The sequence below is a fragment of the Melopsittacus undulatus genome, chromosome 11, assembly GCF_012275295.1.
Source record: "Melopsittacus undulatus isolate bMelUnd1 chromosome 11, bMelUnd1.mat.Z, whole genome shotgun sequence".
Taxonomy (NCBI): domain Eukaryota; kingdom Metazoa; phylum Chordata; class Aves; order Psittaciformes; family Psittaculidae; genus Melopsittacus; species Melopsittacus undulatus.
In genome coordinates this window covers 5,690,792-5,710,502 of record NC_047537.1, presented here as the reverse complement: position 1 = coordinate 5,710,502, position 19,711 = coordinate 5,690,792, and the positions used below count along the sequence as shown (strand labels likewise).

Sequence of the window (19,711 nt, the reverse complement as noted above, 5' to 3'; positions counted from 1 at the left end):
TATGTGGTCCCCAGTTAATTCAGCAGCTGGAAGGAATTTTCTCTGCCAGTCTGAACGGTTACAGGTATCTTTCATGATGTGGTTTCTTCCATATGAATTATCACTTCCCAGTAATATCCTACCTCATTTTTTATGTTAATTACCATTTATACACCATTTAGCTCACTTCAAGTTTTTGGTGTTTATTACCATAAATAGTATTAAGTGGCTTTCTGTTGCTCAACCACACTGAGGTCCTCTTTACTTTTTATTTCTCTCTAACAAATGATTCTAGGAATTCTGAGAACAATAACACATCCTTTTCAGAAGATGAGGTGTATGGAAAGAAATTACAACTATTATTGATTCAGCAGCTGTGACATAGTTTCCTTTCCTTACCTTTTGTCTCCTTTGGAAAGGGACTCTCATGGTTTGAGTTCTTTGGATGGTTAACATTTTAGTCGTCCTTCAGAGGAGGAGTAACTTTTCTTCCTCATTAATAGCTGTGCCTTGTCTAGGGAGACATTAATGTAACCTATCCACAGAGGTACTGGCTCCTTCAAGTGCATTTCGACTAGTCCCTGCCTGAAGCCGGCTCTTCCCTCTCCTTTTTCTCTCAACTGTGGAGAGATTTCCTAACTTTTGGCCTGACTTCTCCCTAACAAAAAGTGTTGTCTTTTCATAAACAGTAGTCACCTACTTCAAAATGTTACCTAAGGTAAGGCTGTTTGAATGGTAACTAGTACAACTGGTGCTTGAACTTCGCTTCTTTTTTTCTCTTTGCATTTTAAAAGGAAATTCTTTTCCCCACTGTTTGACCACAGAATGGATCCTGTAGTTTCACTGAGTATGTGCCAAAGCAAACTCTTTTCTGTCCTACCTGCATTCTTACAGGGCTTGAAGCAGAGCTGGGGTCTGCACTAGAGTATGGCTTGACTCAGACCTATCTCCCTTCATCCCTCCAGCTGCAGTGGCAGGTTAGTCTTAAATGCTTCTGCAGCATGAAATCCTCCAGGTATCTCTGCCATGAAATCCTGTTTCAAAAGTAGCTGTACTTTAATTGCTGGACCCCCAGCAGCAAAGGTGAATTCACACAAAGAAAGGCTTAACTTAGGATTTCTGGGCTTGCCCTTCACTTCCTCCCTCTCAGTCTCCTTTAAAGGAATTTTATTGAACAAAGGGGAAATATTTCTAGAGGAGACTTAATGAGAAGGGGGCTAATGAGCCTGAGTCATCTTCTATAGCTGACAAATGTGTCCATTTAAGACACTACTCATGGCTTAAACATTGTTCACTCCCATTTTGTAAATGCATGAGCAGGGTTGTGGTTTGGCATCCGAGACCCGCAACTTGATGTAACATTTCAGAATCATGACATTCACTTTGTGTGTGGGATTGTTTGGGCAGCTGATCAACAGCACCTCCACCTTGAGCACTGAAGGCTGCTATTGTGTTCTCTGAAAGACTTGTAAGACTGGACACTTTAACAGAATAAAAGTTTTACTTTTTCATTTGCATTTTCCTTTTATGTCTGCTTTCTTTTAAGTTTTCTATCTGCAAAGGCATTTGTCTTTCCATGATCTTGCCTTTCAGAAGACATGTTAATAATTCCAGCTATTCTGTAGGATTGTTGGGTGTTTTTACTCATTGTATGAGTCCTTGTGGATTATAATGTTCCTTTATGAATCAGCAGAAAGTAGATGCGCAGCAGGAGGTCCTGCTCAGTGACAAGCCTGGACTGCCTTACATATTTCACCATCACTTTAACAAATGGCTAAAACAGTTCATGTTGCCCAATGTAAGATACTTTTGAGTGTTGTCTGAAGTCCTATAGAAGCTCAGTTGGGTTTTTGAAATGCATATTGTGCTCTTCTTCCTTAGGAAAGGGAGAGGGACTGAAATCAATGGAGAAAACTGCCTGTTGCCATAAAAATTGTCTTCAGCCAACTACTGGTAACAAATTACTTAAGAGTGTTTCCTAGCTGTCTGCCTACCCCCACGCACTACTTCAACTGAAAATGCTGGCAGAGAGCATCTTTCCTGATTGAGCATGTCCATGATGTGGTACAGAGAATCAGCCTTTAACTTTCAAAGGCAGTTTTGAGTTTCTGTGCAGCTCATTGACTGTATGCAAAGGTATGTCTCTTGTGTTTTGGCTTCACGTGTTTCCTTTGTCTGAGACTACTTGACCACAGTGACATTGGCCCCACTTCAGGGACAAAAAGTGTGAGCAGGCTGTGAGATGGGTGGAAGGTGGTGGTCTGTGATGCTGCACTGATGTGTTTTAATGAAATGCTTGACAGGACTGTACCAAGAAAGGAAAGGACAAAATGCTTTTTGTCATCTAAGGCTCACTTGGACTGCAGTTCCTTTCAGCAAAGGATTTACCACCTCTTTGAGTAGCTGAGCAAAAGGAAAGAATGAAAGGTATCATCAAAGAACACTGGTTTTTGCAGGGCTTAAATACAGTGATAGGGAAGGAGTACAAGGGTGAAGAACTCATCTGTTGTTGTTGCAAAAAGACTTTTAACACTGATAATTCCAAATTTTCTATGTAGCTTACTAAAAAGCATAGAGTAAAGATGCAATAGGGGCAGCTGGAACTATACTTAGGTTTGTTCTGGTAAAGCCCTCTATTCCTATTCATGGTAAGCTTTTTACCTTGCTGACTTTTTTAAGTAGCTGTCTTGGTTTTACCTGTGGATGGAAGTGAGAATTCTCTTGATGGAAAATTACTGCATTTCTGAGGCTTCTGATAACGTGAAGGAAACCCAAAAGCATTCAAGTATCTATGCAATTTTAAATACTAATAAGCTATTTATCACAATTAAATACTAATTATAGTTCCCGTGCTCCTTGTTTCTCATTTAGTGTTCTGTCCCTTGTTGCCAATGGTATCAAAGGCTTCAGGAGAGGTGACAAGAAACTTAACTGAAAGTTTTCCTCACCTAATAACCCTGGCAGCTCCAGCAGCAGCAGTTTCAGTGAGAGTGCTGAGCTGCCTGAACTGGCAAGCTGGCTTGGCTCCAAGTGGTGTCAATAAGAACACTTACTGAGGAGGAAATTAGGGTATTAGTCAAAAGGGTATTTGGAACACTTGCGCTTTGCTGCAGGGTTGTCCATGTTCCACGTGTCACTGGCTCCTGTACCTTTCATACAGACATGGGATGGGCTTTGTCAGCCTCAAATGGATTTTGCTCGAAGTGCAGTTTTCTTGTGGAGCTGGCAGGCGAAAATGTTGTTTAACTGGTCTGCAAAAGAGCTCTCCAAGGGGAAGGAAAAAGGGGCCATTTCCTAGCTTTGTCCAAGAATTTTCTACCTTCCTTGTTTGAACTTACTGGAAGAGAAGGTATTTACAAAGGTGACATCCTTTGCTTTGACTTTTTTTGGGCATTATATGGTGGGGGTGGTTTTCCTCTTGCTGAAAATGTAATTCTGAGCCTCAAAATAGGAACATGTATGGAGTTGTGTGAAGATCTGGAGGACTCCTAAGGACAAACACTGATGAGTGTTCCTGTAACTGAAATGGGTTGCCTTTCCTGGTGTATGTAGTCAGTTGTTTTCTGGTACTTGCTGCATTGCATGCTGCAATCTGCTGTTTGATTTGCTCAAAGCAATCCATAGAACAGGAAAGCTGTGGTTGTCACTGCATGTGAGCTGAATCAGCTTCTGAAATCATCGTGTGTGTAAGCTGGGGAGTGGAGAAGATGACGTGCTAAATTGCTGGAAAAAGAAATGCCAGGGCATGAGAAGTACATGATGAATGACAGAGGTAAAGAAGAGGGACCAAGGAGTGGCACGGGAGTGTGTGTAGAAGGCATGTTTCCCCAGGGTTGCTACATCCCAGTAAGGGGTGAGGTGGGTGCTCACCAAACTGACTTACAGGCAGGGTTCTTTTCCACTGGTTACATGTCTTCCCAAAAAACCATTTTGGCTCCATGAGTTGGTGGGAGTCTGTTAACAGGAAGGAGGAGGAAGCTGTTTGTGTCCTTTCCACGTTTGTAGCCTGGTGATCAAAGTCCCTGGCAAAATGTTGTCTTTTAAACTACCCAATTCATATCCTCTTGTGTGCAGAGAAAAGCTTGGGAACAGACTGTACATGCTCAAAACCAGAGCTTTTCCAGTGAAAACACTGAATTCCCCTTCCAGGGGGTGTGTGTGTGTGAAGGATAAATACTTGAACAAGATATTGAGGGATTTTTATCTGGAGCTGTTACCCTCACAGAAGAGAGAATTGTTTTTTTCGAGCAACATCTCTAAGATGGATTTTCAGGTGCTTGCAAATGTATTTGGAAGTAAACACCTTCCCATGTGCATTTTGCACTCCATTTTGCTGTGTTTTCTTCTGGCTAGACGAGTGATGCCTAAACCTGCCCCCATGATGTTATTGTATTGTGGAGTGCTGCTTAAATAATGGGGTTTTTTTGCATTTCCTGCAAAAGCCAAAGGTACTTTTCTCTGGAGAGAAAAATCCTCCCCATGGATTCCTGTGCCATGGGAAGGATGTGTTGGTGGGGAGCGCCACCGCTGGGCTGGCATCTGCTCTTCCCTCTGCGTTTTAAACCTAACTTCTGCGTTTTCTCTGGTTTGAGCTGTGGCTTTGGGTTTACTGATTTACATGCACATTTGGAGCTGCAGGAGAGTGAACTGAGCAAGTGAAGGTGTAAATGGCCAGAGAGCGGCTGTGAGTGAAGATAGCAGAGATATCCCCTGAGAGTGCCGTCAGACCCTCAGTCAGAGCTCTTTAACACCCTTTGGGCTGACACTTGTCATCTCTTGGCTTGCTGGAATCCCTCTTAGGTTCAGCATGCTTAAGCGCAGGCAGGACTCCCTGGCCGAGCAAAAAAGGACTCTGTAAGGAGCCTGAATTGCTACTTTAAATGTGGTTAAAGCCTTTTAACTCTTTTCATCCCACTTGAATCTTATTTTACCTCCTTTATGTTATTTTACCACTGTATTTACCATTGTAACTGCTGTATTTGTTAAATGATTCCCCTTTGGAGTTAAGAAGTGAATCAAGTTTATGATTGCATCTGAGCAAAATCTGTTTGCACTTCATGTCAGCACCAAGAGCCAAAGCAAAACTCTGCAACCCCAAAAGTCCCCACCAGGAACAGTCGGAGATGGGACAGAATTCCTTGAGAGGCAGCTCCGCTGGCTGCGCAACAGCCTGGCTGCCCAGTGCTTGCTTTTATCACATGCTGGGACAAGGATCACGTGAAGAGGCGGGGAGTCAGCCCTGCAGAGCCTGGTGGTATTGTGGTTTGCTGGTGGGATCCTGGGAGCCTCTGCCCCTGATGGCATTTGTAAGCCAGCATCAGATCCAGAAGGTAAGGACAACACCCTGGGGAAGGAGCGTGTCTGTAGTGCAGGCAGATGACAATACCTGTAAGATATGGTCATTCCTAGTTAACCTGTGGTCAGGTCTAGCAAAGATCTGCTTTACAAACACACTATATTCTTCTCAGCTTCTTGCATTACATCCACTTTGAATGTGTGAGGACCCTGCCATGGATCCAGGCTCTTCCAGAGGGCAGCTTGTCCCACAGAGGTCTTGGAGGAATCTCTCTTGTGCCCTGCTGTCTGCTGCTCAGCTCTCAGGCATGAACTCGAAATCTGCCTGTCAAAGGATAATCTCCAGGGTATTCTATATAAAGAAACAGTAATGCCAACAGAGTTCACTTTGTTTTGTAAGGCACTGTGTAGTCAACCATGAGAAATTACCCAGGGATTATTCCCTTAGAGAAAACAATACTTTCCAGCTTGTAAAGGAATCTTATTTGGCATACAGGTGTGACTGCTCTGTTCGTGCTAGCAGGTGTTGTAAGTTAATAGTTGCTGGCTACACATCTTAAACCACAATGGCTCTAGCCATGATGCCTTCTCTGCTTTGTGAACTGAGGAGCCGAGATAAGTTGTTCTTAACTCTATAGAATCTGAATCTGGTAGTGAACAATCTTTTTTACAATAGAAACCCCTCCTGAAACTGAAACTTAAAAGCATATTGTGCAGCTGCAGGGCTGAAGTTGGGTTGGTTTTCACACTGAGCTGAGGCACAACAAAGAGACAGAACTGTTTTCTCTTGCTCTGTGCTGCTTCTCCAGTACGCTCAGGAGGAAAGTAGTCACCCCATCTCTTCCAGTTCCATGAGGATGGCTTCCTTGTCCTAGAGCATTTCTTTACCACAGAGGAGTGTGACAGCATGAGGAACCAGATTCAGAGAATCATAGCGGAGATGGAAGTGCCACCACACTGCCGCACTGAGTTCTCCACCAAGGAAAAGGAGCAGCTCCAGGCACAGGTACCGAGAAGGGTAGGGCAGTCCCCATTGGAGCACTGGAAAAAAAGAAGGGAAGAGGCCAACTGCTGCTCAGGATTCACTGTGGGGGAACAGGACTCCTTCTTCTAACTGAATGTAACACTGGGGGAGACGTTTACTCTCCTGATTTCTATATATTTGGTGATGAACTTACTGGATGGCAAAGGAGGGGAGGATGTGTGCTTCCAGCCCTCACAACTACTGCCCCTGTAGCCACATGCAGCTCTCACAGATCACTTTGTATTTGTTTTGCTGACAGAAAATAGTCTCTTTTCCAGGCAGCCAGCAAAAGAAAAACAAGGGTAGCCTCTATGTGAGAGGTTATTGTAAAGTCCTAATCAATGCCAAGACATTTAGCATTGTGGTAAGCCTTTTTATGAGTGATCTTATTGACTGTGCTTTGTTTATGCTGCATCTTGATGGGATGAAGATGCAGGTGAGTATAAATGCTTTGATCGAAGGCTTGTTTGTGTTTTTACAAGAACACTGTCTTTACTGGGCTCTCATCCCTGGCAGGGTAGCTCGGATTATTTCCTAACCAGTGGAGACAAGATTAGATTCTTCTTTGAGAAAGGTGTTTTGGATGAGAAAGGTAAGCCCTGTTAGCCACAGGGAGGGAACACAAGCTGGAGTGAGGGCTTGGGGCCAGTCTCCAGCTCTAGGGATGATTCCTGCTCTGCAAACAATGTTAAATTCTACTTTTGTTTCATAGGTAACTTTCTGATTCCAAAGGAGAAATCTGTCAGCAAGATTGGCCATGGTATGTTTAAAGGTTGGGGTTCTGAGAGGGACAGAGAAGAGGGAAGTGGTTTTCAGATATGATGCTTTCTCCAGACCTACTCTCTATAAATAACCCTGGCCATATGAGCTAAAACCTTTCTGAGCATGGAAGTGACTTCCCTCTTCTGTTCTTCTGTTGCCTCTTTGTGCCTCCTGGGAACAACTGCATCAAACACCACAAACTTCACTCTCCTCTTACCATTGTTGCCACGCAGCTCCTGTCTTTGCAGCCCAGGGCTGTTTTACTCTATTTCTGCATTAAATTCTCCAGTGTGATTTCTGCATGTCACTCTGCTTTTCCCCACATCACTCTGTCACTGTCTCTGTAATTCTCTGTGTTGCCCCTCTCTCTCTGCTGTCAAAAGACTTAAAGATATCCTGTTATGATCCTTTTCAGGAAAACTCCTTTAAGAGATTTTTCAGCTGTGCATAGCTCAGGGTCACTGACACGTGAAAGTTTGGACTTCAGCCCTTGTCTCTTTTATGTAAGACATTGCTCTAAAAGATTTACTAAGACTGTCACATTCAGTACAGATCAAACTGTCTTCTGTGTCCTGTGCAGTGGTGGGTTGTCAAGGCTGAAGCTGTCCTCCTTCCTTTGGTGTCACCAGAACCTTTTCTTTACCCTTACTGGTTTCAGTTTAACCTACTTCCTCTCTCCCTACTACTGAACGTCTGTTCTGATCCCTTTTTGTTTTCGAACAGTACCTGGAAAATGAGAGCAGAACTCACGCATCTCCTAATGCACAAACAGATTAAACGTGACTGAACTTGGAAATTCAGCACTGAGAGTTCTTGGTTCTGTGGTTTTCTCAGAAAAAACCACTCTCCCCTTCCCAGCCCCTGCCATTCTCTTACACTTCAGCTTTTCCCCAGGGGAACTGAGAACAACTGTAGATGCTGACTCAGCAACTTAACCATTCAAAAGGCTTCTCTAGACTTATTTTCTGTAATGACTGCATTTGATTGAGGCCGGTCTCATCCCTTGCTCAGGAGCAGCCCCTGCTGGACCCACTTCTGTGTCCTTATGGCAAATACGATTGGGATGAGATGGAGGCATGATCCCAAGGTTTTGCTTGATGGTTTTGTCACAGCTGGGCTGTAACAAGCATCTATATGCAAACAGCTCTGACCTGTGAGCTACAAGGGTTAAAGGGCATCAAAGCTGAGCCTTAGTTCTTTTTTATAGTAATTACTTTCTTTGGTAGGTTTTAAGAACTGTGTTTTTAAAAGGTGAATTCACCCTCAGGGTCATATATACTAGTTGTCATGTTAGAATTTGCATAATGTAATGCTTAATCACATAACGTTCAGGTTTTATTCACTGCTATATACTATTCTTAGATGGTTGCAGTTTGTGGCCAGTGAGTGATCATATCCTTGGTCTTTAAAGTAGATTGTAGAACTCTACAAGTGTCATACCACCTTAGGTGTGATAAGCCATGTATAACAACTCTTAGGAGGGATGAAAGTTGCTGGCTGCACTTTGTCTCACTTGGCTGTCAGCCCTGCAACACATCCACTGTTAGCTGCCAAGTCCCTTCAGTTAATGAAATCTTCAGTATGAGACTTTTATTTCCCCTCAGCTTTACATGCTTATGATCCTGTCTTCAAGCAAGTCACCCACTCCTCCAAGGTGCAGGTGAGCTGTTACTGTTAACTAGAATGGTCTGGGAGGGGGAATAAATTATGGAGCAGTGAATTTTCTCGACTCCCAAGGATAGCAATTTTGTCTGTGAAAGAAAATGTAAATATCTTGAAAGAAGAAGGCTTTAAAGTGTGCAGGAAACAGCAAATGTAAATCTTGGAAAGTTTTCTTGCAGGAATTGGGAAGAAAATTAGGCCTTGAGAGACCAGTAGTTGTGCAAAGCATGTATATCTTCAAGGTATGGTAATTCAAGTTGTCTTGTCACTCAAGAAGTAAGACCCTGTTAGGTGGGAAGCTGTGAAACTCTTCACACATCATCTTTCTTTCCTTGCAGCAACCTGGCATTGGTGGTGAAGGTAAGAGTTGTATTGTCTCTATATCACACTGAAGATAATACTGCTTTAGGAAAATAATATTACTAGGAAAAATGCTCAGAATCAGGGTTAAGCCTGTGAGGTTTGTGGTCCAAATCTTATTACAGTGATTAAAAAGCATCCATGTTTTACAGAAATGTTTCCACATTGTATGCAACTTGAACAAAGAGCTACTTTTACATTTCCAACAGGCTGAAAAGTGGTATTTCTATGATAGACTTAATGTGTATGATAGATGGGTGGGCAGGGGTAGGTCAAGAATTCAGGGGGATGCAAGCCTGTTGTCCTTCTAATGGCACTGAATTCCTCAGGCATTAAAGGACTCTAATGCCTGTCTCTTGTTGCAGTGACACCACACCAGGATGCCACCTTCCTGTACACAGAGCCCCTGGGCAGGATCCTGGGGTTCTGGATCGCCCTGGAGGATGCCACGCAGGAGAATGGATGCTTGTGGTTCATTCCTGGCTCTCACACCAGTAAGAGTTGTAGCCTTTGGTGTGTGCTGGGAAACACATGCCATCTCCTTGCTAAAGAGTGGAGAGTGACACAGACTGTGTTGTGTTCTCTGCATTGCACAGTGCCTGCAGAAGCACATGATGTCCTTGTTTGTCAAAAGAACAACTTTATTTACGACAAAGATCTCCTGTGCTGTTGTCAAATCTACAGCCACGTTTATCAGCAGGTTATGAGCTGCTTCACTTTGCTCTTGCCTACTAGTCCACCAGATGAGTCTAATATAACAGTATTTTTTTAGTCAAAAAAGGGTGCTGCACGTGCCTGACACTGTTTAGTTTTAAATTGATATCTAACCCAGAAACAAAGAAATCAGGGCACTGGGAAAGGAAGGAGTCATCCTGATCATTTATTTAAGCCAGAATCTGTTAAGGTGAGGCTCCTGTATCTTTTCACCTACCAGGCCACTGAATGTTAAGACTTTAGGTTAAGACCTTCTTTACATTACTGGGCTTTTTCCCTGTAGTAAAACAGGTCATTGCAATATGTTGGTGCTCTGTCCTCAATTTTGATTGTAGTTCATCAAGTTTGATCTGGACTGCAAATGGTAATAATCTTCCTTTTGCCCTCCAGAGTAGGGATACACTGAGAAATCATTCTTTCTGCCCCGTCCCCCCTTACAAAACTGTTTAGTCCTTACACCCTATGTAATGGGGATAAAAATGCTCTTACACACACACAACTGTCAAATATTGGTCTGAATTTCAGTGAACAAGGAAAGCCTTCAAGTCTATGCAAGGATCACTTGGATACCATCGAAGCCATTGGAGAACAGTCAGTGTCCTAGGGGAACACACACAAAACCAGACAGCACAGACTTGTGTACTGGTGGTTGTGACTGGTGGTTGTTGCTCTGTGTGTGTGACCACTGTTGGATCATAAGCACAGTTTTCTGTTTTTCACTGCCTCTAGGGCACACTAATGAGCTTTAAACTATTGCTCACTTAAGCATTTACTCAGTAATCATAATGCTCTTAACCTTAAGGTACTCCTCCCTCATAAATTCTGGAGTCAACTGTGCTCTGATTGCAATTTATGCTCTTACAGAAAAGAAAAATGGACAAAAGGTTGGCTTTGCTGAAGTGTATAACTATTTATGTTCTTAAAGTGCTGTGTTGCAATGCACAGAAAGAGCTAGAAAGGCAAAAAGGGAATTGTTTCATCAGTTTCTGCCACAGCTGGAAAATTCTGTATCTTTGCTTGATGAAAAAACCCACCCAAGTTACTAAGCAAAAGACTGAATATACTGTGATAATGTTCCTATCATTGCCAAGAGAAACCACAGCTAGTGTTCCTTGCTGGGCAGAATATAGCCAGCTGTTTAATTTTTATGTGTGTTTGCTCATTCTGTGGATTTGCAGGAGGAATTACCCGGAGAATGGTCCGTGCAGCTTCAGGTAGCTCAACGTGTGTAGAGTTTGTAGGTTCAGATCCAGCCTATGATGACAACCAGTTCACACCTCTGCCTATAAGTAAAGGTACAAACAACCCCCAAACACATCTGCTTTACAGCTCAAGAAATAAGAGAGCTAAAAATGTATTTTAACACTTGCAACTTCCCTTGTATTTTAAAGTTAGCACTCTCAATGTGAAAAAGAGCAATACAGATGTTTCTTTCAAACAGGAGGACTCATTCTCATCCACGGTGAAGTTGTCCATAAGAGTGAACCGAACAGCTCAGAGTCTTCTCGCCACGCATTCACCTTCCATGTGATGGAAGCCAAAGACACCAGCTGGAGCAAAGAGAACTGGTAAGGTCACCATCCCAACAAGCAGCTGAGGAAACTAGAGCTTTTTCAATGCAACAGCCAGGATAAACTTACTGGTGGTTTTGCATGTCATAGTTTCTGTTGGCAGTATCTCAGCATTGATTTCACATCCACAGAACTGGAACAATCTCTGAAGTTTTGTTTTTACCTCTTCCTTACTTCCCAGGCTCCAGCCGACTCCTGAACTGCCTTTTCCATCGCTCTACACTTGAAGCTAGTGATTGGCTTTTGGAGACAATAGCTGATCAATATTCCTTTCTGATCATTCGTTCCTTTTAAATACACCTTTCACTAGGTCAGCTCTTGAGATTAATTTATCCTCTTCTCAGAACAAGGAACCATGACATGGCCAAATACCCCTGCATTAGACAAGTTTCTACTGCAGTATGAGCCCTATTAGTATAAGCATAGGCACCCAGTTCTTTTGGTAAGGAAACCTCTTCAGTGTTGAGAATAGACCATTAAAGACCACTGCACCTTGACTGGGACCAGTTAAGTATTTCTTCTTGCAGACACTCTGTATTCCTTTCTGTTGAGGTCAAGAGCTTGTCTAGTGCAATTCTTTGCTGTGTCAATCCCAGCAATGCAGGTGAACGTGTCATGTGAAGACGGCTGATTTTTATCCTTAGGTCTTTGTCCTATTGTTTGAATAACAGTGATTAAAAATAATCCTATTGTGGGCAAAATGAAATAAGAAGTCTGCTTCTATAATCAATCTTCTAAGTATTCCTAGTAAACTGTAGCTGAGTGTTGGATCTCTGGGTGTGTTGATTAAAAACCCTACAGTTCTTAAAAGAATCATGTTGAAATTATGTGTTATTAACCAAAACCAACTCTGAAGAATCTTTTGACATCCTCAGGAAAAGCCATATAGAATCTCAAGAGCTCAGGGAGATGTTATATTGGTCAATGCTGCCTTTCAGCTGTTTGAGTCCTGGCTTATTGCAGGGACAAACACAGTATGAGATCCTGGGGCATATTTTGCTGGCCCAGAGGACTGCTTTCACTCCACCCCAGTCCTATTCTCACTCAAGACACAGTCTCAGGGTTAGGACTGCAGGACACTATTGTGTGAGGTATGTTGGACTCCCACAAAACTGTTCCCAAAAGTGAATAAAAGAAGTGTCAGAAGTTAACGTCATCCTTCAAACAAGAATACTGGAATGCAAATCTTCTGCTTGGATCCTTCTCAGGGGAAGCAGAAAGGCAGGGAGGGCATGTGCTGCTGTGTTCTGTTCTAATGGATGCTTGGTGAACTAAGATTGTTGGTACAGAAGTGTTTAATACATAAAAATGAATGGGTTTTTTTGGCCATAAAATGGGAATTACAATTTTAATTAAATGGCTTTACTCAATTTGTTGATAGAAGCATTTTTATAAATGATGAAACACTCAGCAGAAAAAATGTGCAAAGTAGAAAACTTCAATAGCATTAGAAAAGTTTATTGATTTTAACAGGTTTTCTGCTATTGTGATCAATGTGTGATTAGTTTTCATCTGTGACTTGGCTTAGTTCTCCTCCCCTCATTGAATATTAATCCAAATGAATTGAGACATTAAAATCTTGCTAAAGATATAACATTCTTCTTGTTGCGTAAACCGCCAGGGCTAAAACTGCAACCCTCTTGTTAGTACTTATTGGAATAAACAGTCACTTGCATTCTCAAACCTCCCCACCCACCCTGGATAAACTCAGCTATTACAGCTACTGAGTTTGAAGTTGTGTTCGTGCATTGCAGTGCACTAGTGTGGCTCTTGTTGATGGTGACTGGATACATTGGGACAGTTGTACTCGCTCTGTGTGGCCACCCTTGTTATAACACATGCTTTAAATCATGCTTAGACAGAAGGAAGGAATTCACATGTTCAGTAATACAAGACAGCAGGACTCAGTACAGCAAAATGTTTTGATTCTGATACAGTACAGAGGTGGCAGCACCTGAGAGGTTTGCTTATTCCTTACTTTCTTTGTTCCTCTAATTGACTTACCTCTTCTTCCTCTACTTCCTTTTCCTCTGGGCATCCAGAAGAAACCTAAATTGGATTATTAAACACACATGCTATTTTTGTCTGTCATGTTTGTGTTCTGGTGGCAACACAAAGCAGCTCATGCTGTTTTAAAGGCAATAAACCTAGATCAAACCACAGCCTTTATTTAAAATTGGTCCATCATTTCTGTTTTTAACAGTTTTATCTGCTGTATCAGAAACAGTGTTCAGATCAGCTTTGAGTTCTCATTACAGTGCATATTCTATTACCACTTCTCTTTAGAAAGGGAGAAACCTCTGTTCCTGGAAGCACTTCTATGCCATAAACATTATCTGGAGGTAGAGAGGCAACAAAAGATTATCAATTTGGGTCGTATAAGCTTCTAAAAGAGAAACTAAGCTCACAGATGCCAAAATCCAGGCATAGCTGGAGTTCAGATTCACATTACTGTCAAAGATCAGAATAAGAGCCACAGCAATGATCTGAGCAAAAATAGATGTCATTGTCCCTTCAAAGGTCTTCTTTGTTCCTGGCCATTTGATTTCCCCCATTGTACTGCCAAAAACAGAGGCAATAGTGTCTCCTACCCCTACTGCCAGCACCCCAGAGTAGGGGACCAGTGCTCCCGCCCCGGACAAGGTACCTTTAGGAGCACAAGCTCTGGGAAACAACCATACTGGGAGGGACATACCAAGGAGGAGATAAATATGAGTCAAGATCAGAGGTCCACTGTCTCTTTCATCCAAGAAGAGAGACAACAGATGCCTAAGGGTTTGGCCAAATGGCTTGATCCTGAAGTACCGAATATACTCCAAGAAGATAAACACTGCCAGACACAGTACTGCAGCAACGTAGAGAAGCTGGCAGTCATAAATTAGTCCAGGAACATAAGTAGCTACAACAATGAAATGGAAATATTTCCTGGTTATGGTCGAGGCCTGGTGTTTTTTAGATTCAGATGATCTCTTAGCATTCTGGTAAAAAACTATGCCACATGCTGAAGCAGCCAAAAAGGTCCAGTATACAAGAAGGTAAACTCTTGTCTGTGTCTGAAACAGAAACTGGAGTAGCCAGAACAAAGGGTTCCTCTGGATCAGTCGGTACAGCCAAGGCATGATGACCCCTAAGCCTAGCACTGCTGTCATCATGTGGAAAAACATGGAGGAGATCCATGTACCCGAATCCATGAAAATGAAGAGCACAGTGAAAAAAAGCCCAAGAAGAACAACTCCAACAACTGCTACCAGAAGGAAAAAGTCTATGGGATCACCTCTGCCCTCCACTACATTCAGTGAGCGTTTAATGAGCTGATTGAGAACAAAACTTACACCTCCAAGAACCAGCAATGCTTCTCCAGGCGTAAAACATCGAGGCAACAAGTACAGCAAGATCATACTGAGGTAGACAAAAATTAGCAGCACTTCTAGGACCTCTATCACTTCTGAAACAGTCAAAGAGTGCTTCATGGTATAGATAATTATACTGCCAGCAATACCAGTAAGTATGCAAGTGTTGGTTGGCACAGGTTTTGTGATGCCAACCGCTATTACTGACAGGAAGAGAGCAACCAGCATGCCAGTGGAAGCCACAACTATGCCAAAGCGTTCAAAGTACACAATGCCAGCAGCCTTGCACCTCTCCTTCATCACTATCCCCAGCAAGGGGATGACCATGCTAGCTGGCAGGAGGCCACTGTTTGCTGCTGTACGGAACTGGAATACAGCCCCACCCAGCTGGAGCAGACGGTCCCATTTGAACTGGACATAAAAGGCCTGGATGGCGAGAGCGACGGCGCACCAGGAATACCGGTCCCACACCACTGCATGCACAAAGAGAACGATGATGAACACGATCAGGGATTCCACCAGCACTGGCTTCTTTAACATGATTCCAGCCCAATGTGGCTCAAGCTGTCAAAATCTTTCTCAGGAGTCCCAATCTGTTCAGTAGTTGTCCATTAGGAAGAATTCCTTTTCATGTTACTGCAATCCCTATCAACAACAAAAAACACACAATTGAAGAAATTACTAGGAAAACTAAAGCTTTTGCACAGCTGTTTTGTTCTTAACTGTCCATTTAAATTGAGCTTCTGTGTCAACTGTCAACACAGAGGCTAAGAAAGACAGGTAATGGCTCAGCCAAAACTGGTATCTGCCCCCCAAAACCAGAGAAGTCAGCCTAAAGTAACAGAAATGAACACTGAACGCTGGGCTATTCAGATAGTTTTAAATGTTTCTGTTGCAGTGTCTCTGAATTGTGCTGTGAAGCCATAACCATACCCAGGAGGCTTCATTATGATGGTGTGAATCTGAAATATAGTTGAAAGTTTAAAGGTAGTTTTAGAACCTAATTTTGTACATACTTTTGCCAGTACTTTTACAGAGTGTTCTTCCTTTTACTAACTATTTCTCCTTCCACTGCTGTGCAAAAACTCCTGTGTACTTCTTCTTCTGCCTCTAGTGTTATGATTGAACAATTCCACTACTGCAGCAGGTGTTTTACAATGCTGCATGGTGTTTACAACAGAAGTAGAAAACATCACAGTGATGAAAAGCAAAGTCATTGTCAAAGGGCATACTTTATCTAACTTTGATCTGTTACCAGAACTGCCAAGATAGGCTAAATCAGAGATTAGCTCCTTCATGGAAGGCTGGAAGTTTATTTGAAGTTCTTGTGTGAGTTTCATTCAGTGTTGAATGGTGTCACCAGGTTATAAATCTGATCTGAGAGATTTTAGAAGTACTATTACTGGGTAACTATTAAAATTTGAACAGTCAAAGAGACAGTGTGTGTCTGGAGTGTTTGGTTATTTATGACTTTGTACTAAAAACTCTAAATTATTAATAGATAGTTTTCTGGCATCCTCATGTGTATAGCGTGAAATACTTTCTTGCCAAACGACTTCATTATGTTTACTGTTGCTATGCAGCTAGATCAGGCCAAATGTAATCTTTTTGCCATCACAATTAATTTTTAAACAGCATGAGAGAAGAATTAATCACATAATTAATGAAACAGAACTGGCTTGGGCAATATCTACTGACAACCAATAATGGATTTTGGGTCCCAGTTGTCGTTTCTGAGCCCAGGGGAGCGAGAAGCTTAAGGGTTATTTGAGAAGAAGCAGGGTAAATACTACATGCCAGTCAGACTGAAAATGATCTCCCACTCAGTCTGGCAACTTTAAGTTGCAACCCAGCTCTTGCATCAATAATGATACATGACAGCTTCCCCCAGCAGGCACCCTGCCAGCTCGGCTATAAGACAAGGATGAATTTCACTATACGAAACGCAAGTCTCCTCCTCTAATGCAGCAGGTTCAAAAGCTGCTGACCTGAGAGTTTGCAACACAATGTATTTCACTGCTGAATTATTTAATTTACCTATTGCAGTTCTCTCCTCCACCCCCTCCTTAGGTAGCGTGAAGCACCTCAGCACTATCGCACTCAGACATCGAACGGGACTCACTATCTCAATTTCAAGCCGGACTAAGTGTGTTCTGCCTGTTCCGTTATTCGCATGCCGGCTGCAACGGGCATTGACGTGATCCCAAACCCCCAGCAGCCTCCCCCCTCGTTGCAGCACTTGCCTCCTCCCTTTCTTCCCTGTGTCCTTCCTCTCCTCCCCGTGTGCTCGCAGCGCCGCGGGCTCCCTTTGCCCTGTCCTTCCTCGCCCTCCTCTCCCCTCAGCCGCACATCCCCCAGCCCACCCTTCGCAGCTGAGAAGCCGCGGCGGAGCCAAGCGGGGACAGCGGCCGTAACCCCCCCCGAGGGTGTCGGAGCCGCCGCCCGGGTGAGCCCCAGGCCCCGCCGAGGACCTGCGGCCTGCCCCGACCGCCGCCCGGAGTCCGACAGCGCACCCACCTCGCAGGACGCAGCCATCTTGGCTCTGCCGCCTGTCACATGACCCAACCCGCCGCGGAGGGGGCGGGAGGGCAGAGCGGCGCCGCGGAGGGAGGAGGCGACGGCGGTTTCGCGCGGCGGTGTCACGTGAGAACGGAGCGAAGATGGCGGCGGGCGCGCCGCGCGCGAGGTGCGGGCCGCGGCGGCTGTGGCGGGGCTGGGGGGGGGGCGGGGCCCGGCCGGCGGGGCCGGGGGGGGGGGCGGCGGGAGCGGTAACGGCAGCGGGGCCACGCCCCTCGCTGAGGCGGCCCCAGGGAGCAGCGGCTGCTCCGCGGTTCCGGCCTCGCTCCCAGTGCCCTGCAAGATGGAACCTGCCATAGAGCGACTGTGAGAGCGGTTGTGTCTGTGGGGCTGAGTCCCGGTGTGGGCTCCGGTGCCGGAGGGGGGGTCAGGGCTCCCCACACCTCCCGGAGCTGCGCTCGTGAAGAGCGGAGCGTTCAGGGGTGGTTTTCACCTTGCGGACAACTGCACAGGTCTGAAAGTGGGAAGGTGTATAGTGAAGCGATTCAATGAATCCCGGTTCATTGATCACTTTCAGTGGTCACGTTTGTCTTGAGCACTTTCTGGATGGTTATTGTAGCGTCCCTAGAGCCGTGAGTTTTATTAAATGAGTATCCGTAAGCCCTAATTGGGACAAGAACACCACAGTTAGATGTGATCACATAGGAAGAGCTTTCCTTCCTTGGCTGGAGGCTAATAAGTGAACTGGCCGCACATCCCAGTCTGTTTAATTCCCAGCAGAGGGTAAGAGGGATGACAAGTGGAGGGTTGGCTTCACAGGGCTGGTGCTCAGGTCTTCTCTTGGCAAAACCCTATAGCTTTTGGGTTCTGTGTGTGGGCTGTGAGGCTGCACCCGCAGCTGGTGCCTGACCGAGCCCAGAGAGGTTACTTAGCTCCTGCACGGGGAGCTGCGCCCGACTGTCGAGGAACTAGGTCCAAGTTATGTTGATAGGTGCACTAGAAACCATAGGTCTTGGCATGCAGTTAGGTGGCACCATGTGTCACACGCTGCAGATGCCTCTCACTGCCACAGTCAGTTATTCTGATGATGGTGTTCTATAAATAAAGTTACTGAGGGATCGTGCTTTCTTAGACAGTCTCTGCCTGGGGAGCTGGGTTTAGCTCTGACATGTGGTGTGTTGCTGACAAGTCATCATTTGTCTGAATTCCTGAAATGCTCTTTTTCTTGGCAAACGTCTTTTAGAGGTGTTGCAGGAGACTCCTTTGGATCTGTGTGCCAGGATTTGGTTTGTCATACCTCATAGGGCAGGTTGGCTTTTCTGTGGAGTGCTCAGGGAGAAACAGGACTCAAGGGTAAATCAGATCTGTAGCAAATCATTCTACCTTGTGTGAAGGTGTTGGAATCTTTCACTTCACCCAGTTTTATGTTGCACTTAGAGTGAAGGATGAAACTGTTATGAAAGAATTTGTTTGGAGGAAGGCATTGAATGTAACTGAATCAAATATTGCTCTGTACTTTCATTAGGTTTCTTCTTACTAACCTCAGATGTCCAACTAGCAAAATCAAATTGAGCTTTGATATGCAGCACACATGATTTGATACAAGTTTGCAAGCCTTGCTGTATCAGTTGTTGCCTTCTTTGGATCTTTCCTGGGTTTTCTCAGGGCATCTGAAACTGGTCAGGTAAAAACTAATCATAGACTCATAGAATGGCTTAGGTTGGAAAGCACCTTAAGTTCATCCAGTTCCAACCCTCTGCCATGGGCAGGGACACCTCACACTAAACCATGGCACCCAGGGCTCCATCCAACCTGGCCTTGAATATTGCCATGGATGGGGCATTCACAATAATGTTCCTTAAATACTTTTTGTTGTATCTTATCTTGCAGCGTGATGTGCTCTGAGGTAGCTGCAGCTTTGAAAAGGTGTAAGTTGAATGGAAGCTTGAACCAGTGCTCATCATTCAAATACTCCAACTTTTCCCTTTGTTTGCAGGAGCAGCAGACAATTATGGAGAGTTCTTCTGGGTAAATCATCTTTAAGAGAACCAGTAAGTCCTTGCTGTGCTAAGCAGCTTTGCCCATCACTGAATAGACTCTGTGGCCAAATACATCACTTGTACTTCTCTTTGGATACCAGTGAAAATATGCTTTGCTGCTTCCCTCTCTTCCTTAGTGCAAGTTTTGTCCTCAATCTTTGCTACTTGTTGATTCTTCCACTCCTTGTGTATAGCTATTTCATGACCTACCTGGAAGGGTGTGTGTGAAAAAGTGGTTCCCTTTCTGGAGCTGAGACAAGACTGGCTGGCCTGGGCTGTTGATGAATGGTACAGCTTCCTTCTTTGTTTTCAGGGATGGAGCCTGTTCTTTGAAGAATTTGCCCAGAGGTTGGAGATCCAGATATTTCTGAATCCATTGCCTCCTATTTCCTCTCCCTTCCTGGGATTAGGCAAGGCAGTGAGCTGCCTGGTGCAGTT

At 44.2% G+C, this 19,711-nt stretch overlaps 3 protein-coding genes across 4 annotated transcripts in view; 2 read left to right on the top strand and 1 right to left on the bottom strand.

Annotated features, from left to right (window-relative positions):
* The first annotated feature begins 5,155 nt into the window (after window positions 1-5,155).
* Window positions 5,156-12,220, top strand: PHYHD1 (phytanoyl-CoA dioxygenase domain containing 1). The gene is made up of 11 exons (XM_005146217.3): window positions 5,156-5,309; window positions 6,122-6,280; window positions 6,815-6,890; window positions 7,011-7,058; window positions 8,665-8,720; window positions 8,902-8,964; window positions 9,061-9,082; window positions 9,448-9,576; window positions 10,975-11,091; window positions 11,238-11,364; window positions 11,549-12,220. Exons 1-11 carry the CDS (start codon window positions 5,178-5,180, stop codon window positions 11,592-11,594), a joined length of 975 nt encoding a protein of 324 aa, XP_005146274.2. The 5' UTR covers window positions 5,156-5,177; the 3' UTR covers window positions 11,595-12,220.
* Window positions 12,221-12,809: 589 nt separating this feature from the next.
* DOLK (dolichol kinase) lies at window positions 12,810-17,376 on the bottom strand. Its single transcript, XM_034067338.1, has 2 exons — window positions 17,235-17,376; window positions 12,810-15,362 (listed from the first exon to the last, which is right to left on the bottom strand). Exon 2 carries the CDS (start codon window positions 15,255-15,257, stop codon window positions 13,686-13,688), a length of 1,572 nt encoding a protein of 523 aa, XP_033923229.1. The 5' UTR covers window positions 15,258-15,362; window positions 17,235-17,376; the 3' UTR covers window positions 12,810-13,685.
* NUP188 (nucleoporin 188) overlaps window positions 17,336-19,711 on the top strand; it is a 26,990-nt gene continuing 24,614 nt past the window's right edge. For both annotated transcript variants that reach the window (XM_034067337.1, XM_034067336.1), the window contains exons 1-2: window positions 17,336-17,403; window positions 19,231-19,285. In XM_034067337.1, coding sequence (XP_033923228.1) covers window positions 17,378-17,403; window positions 19,231-19,285 — 81 coding nt within the window. In that variant the 5' untranslated portion in view covers window positions 17,336-17,377. The remainder of the gene's footprint in view (window positions 17,404-19,230; window positions 19,286-19,711) is intronic.

Bases quoted from the DNA above. Each gene is read 5' to 3' on its own strand.
- PHYHD1 (XM_005146217.3), top strand. From the start codon at position 5,178: ATGCTGGGACAAGGATCACGTGAAGAGGCGGGGAGTCAGCCCTGCAGA. The intron at 6,891-7,010 runs GTAAGCCCTGTT...TTTGTTTCATAG, and splicing joins AGGTGTTTTGGATGAGAAAG to GTAACTTTCTGATTCCAAAG. The intron at 8,965-9,060 runs GTATGGTAATTC...CTTTCCTTGCAG, and splicing joins AAAGCATGTATATCTTCAAG to CAACCTGGCATTGGTGGTGA.
- DOLK (XM_034067338.1), bottom strand. From the start codon at position 15,257: ATGTTAAAGAAGCCAGTGCTGGTGGAATCCCTGATCGTGTTCATCATC.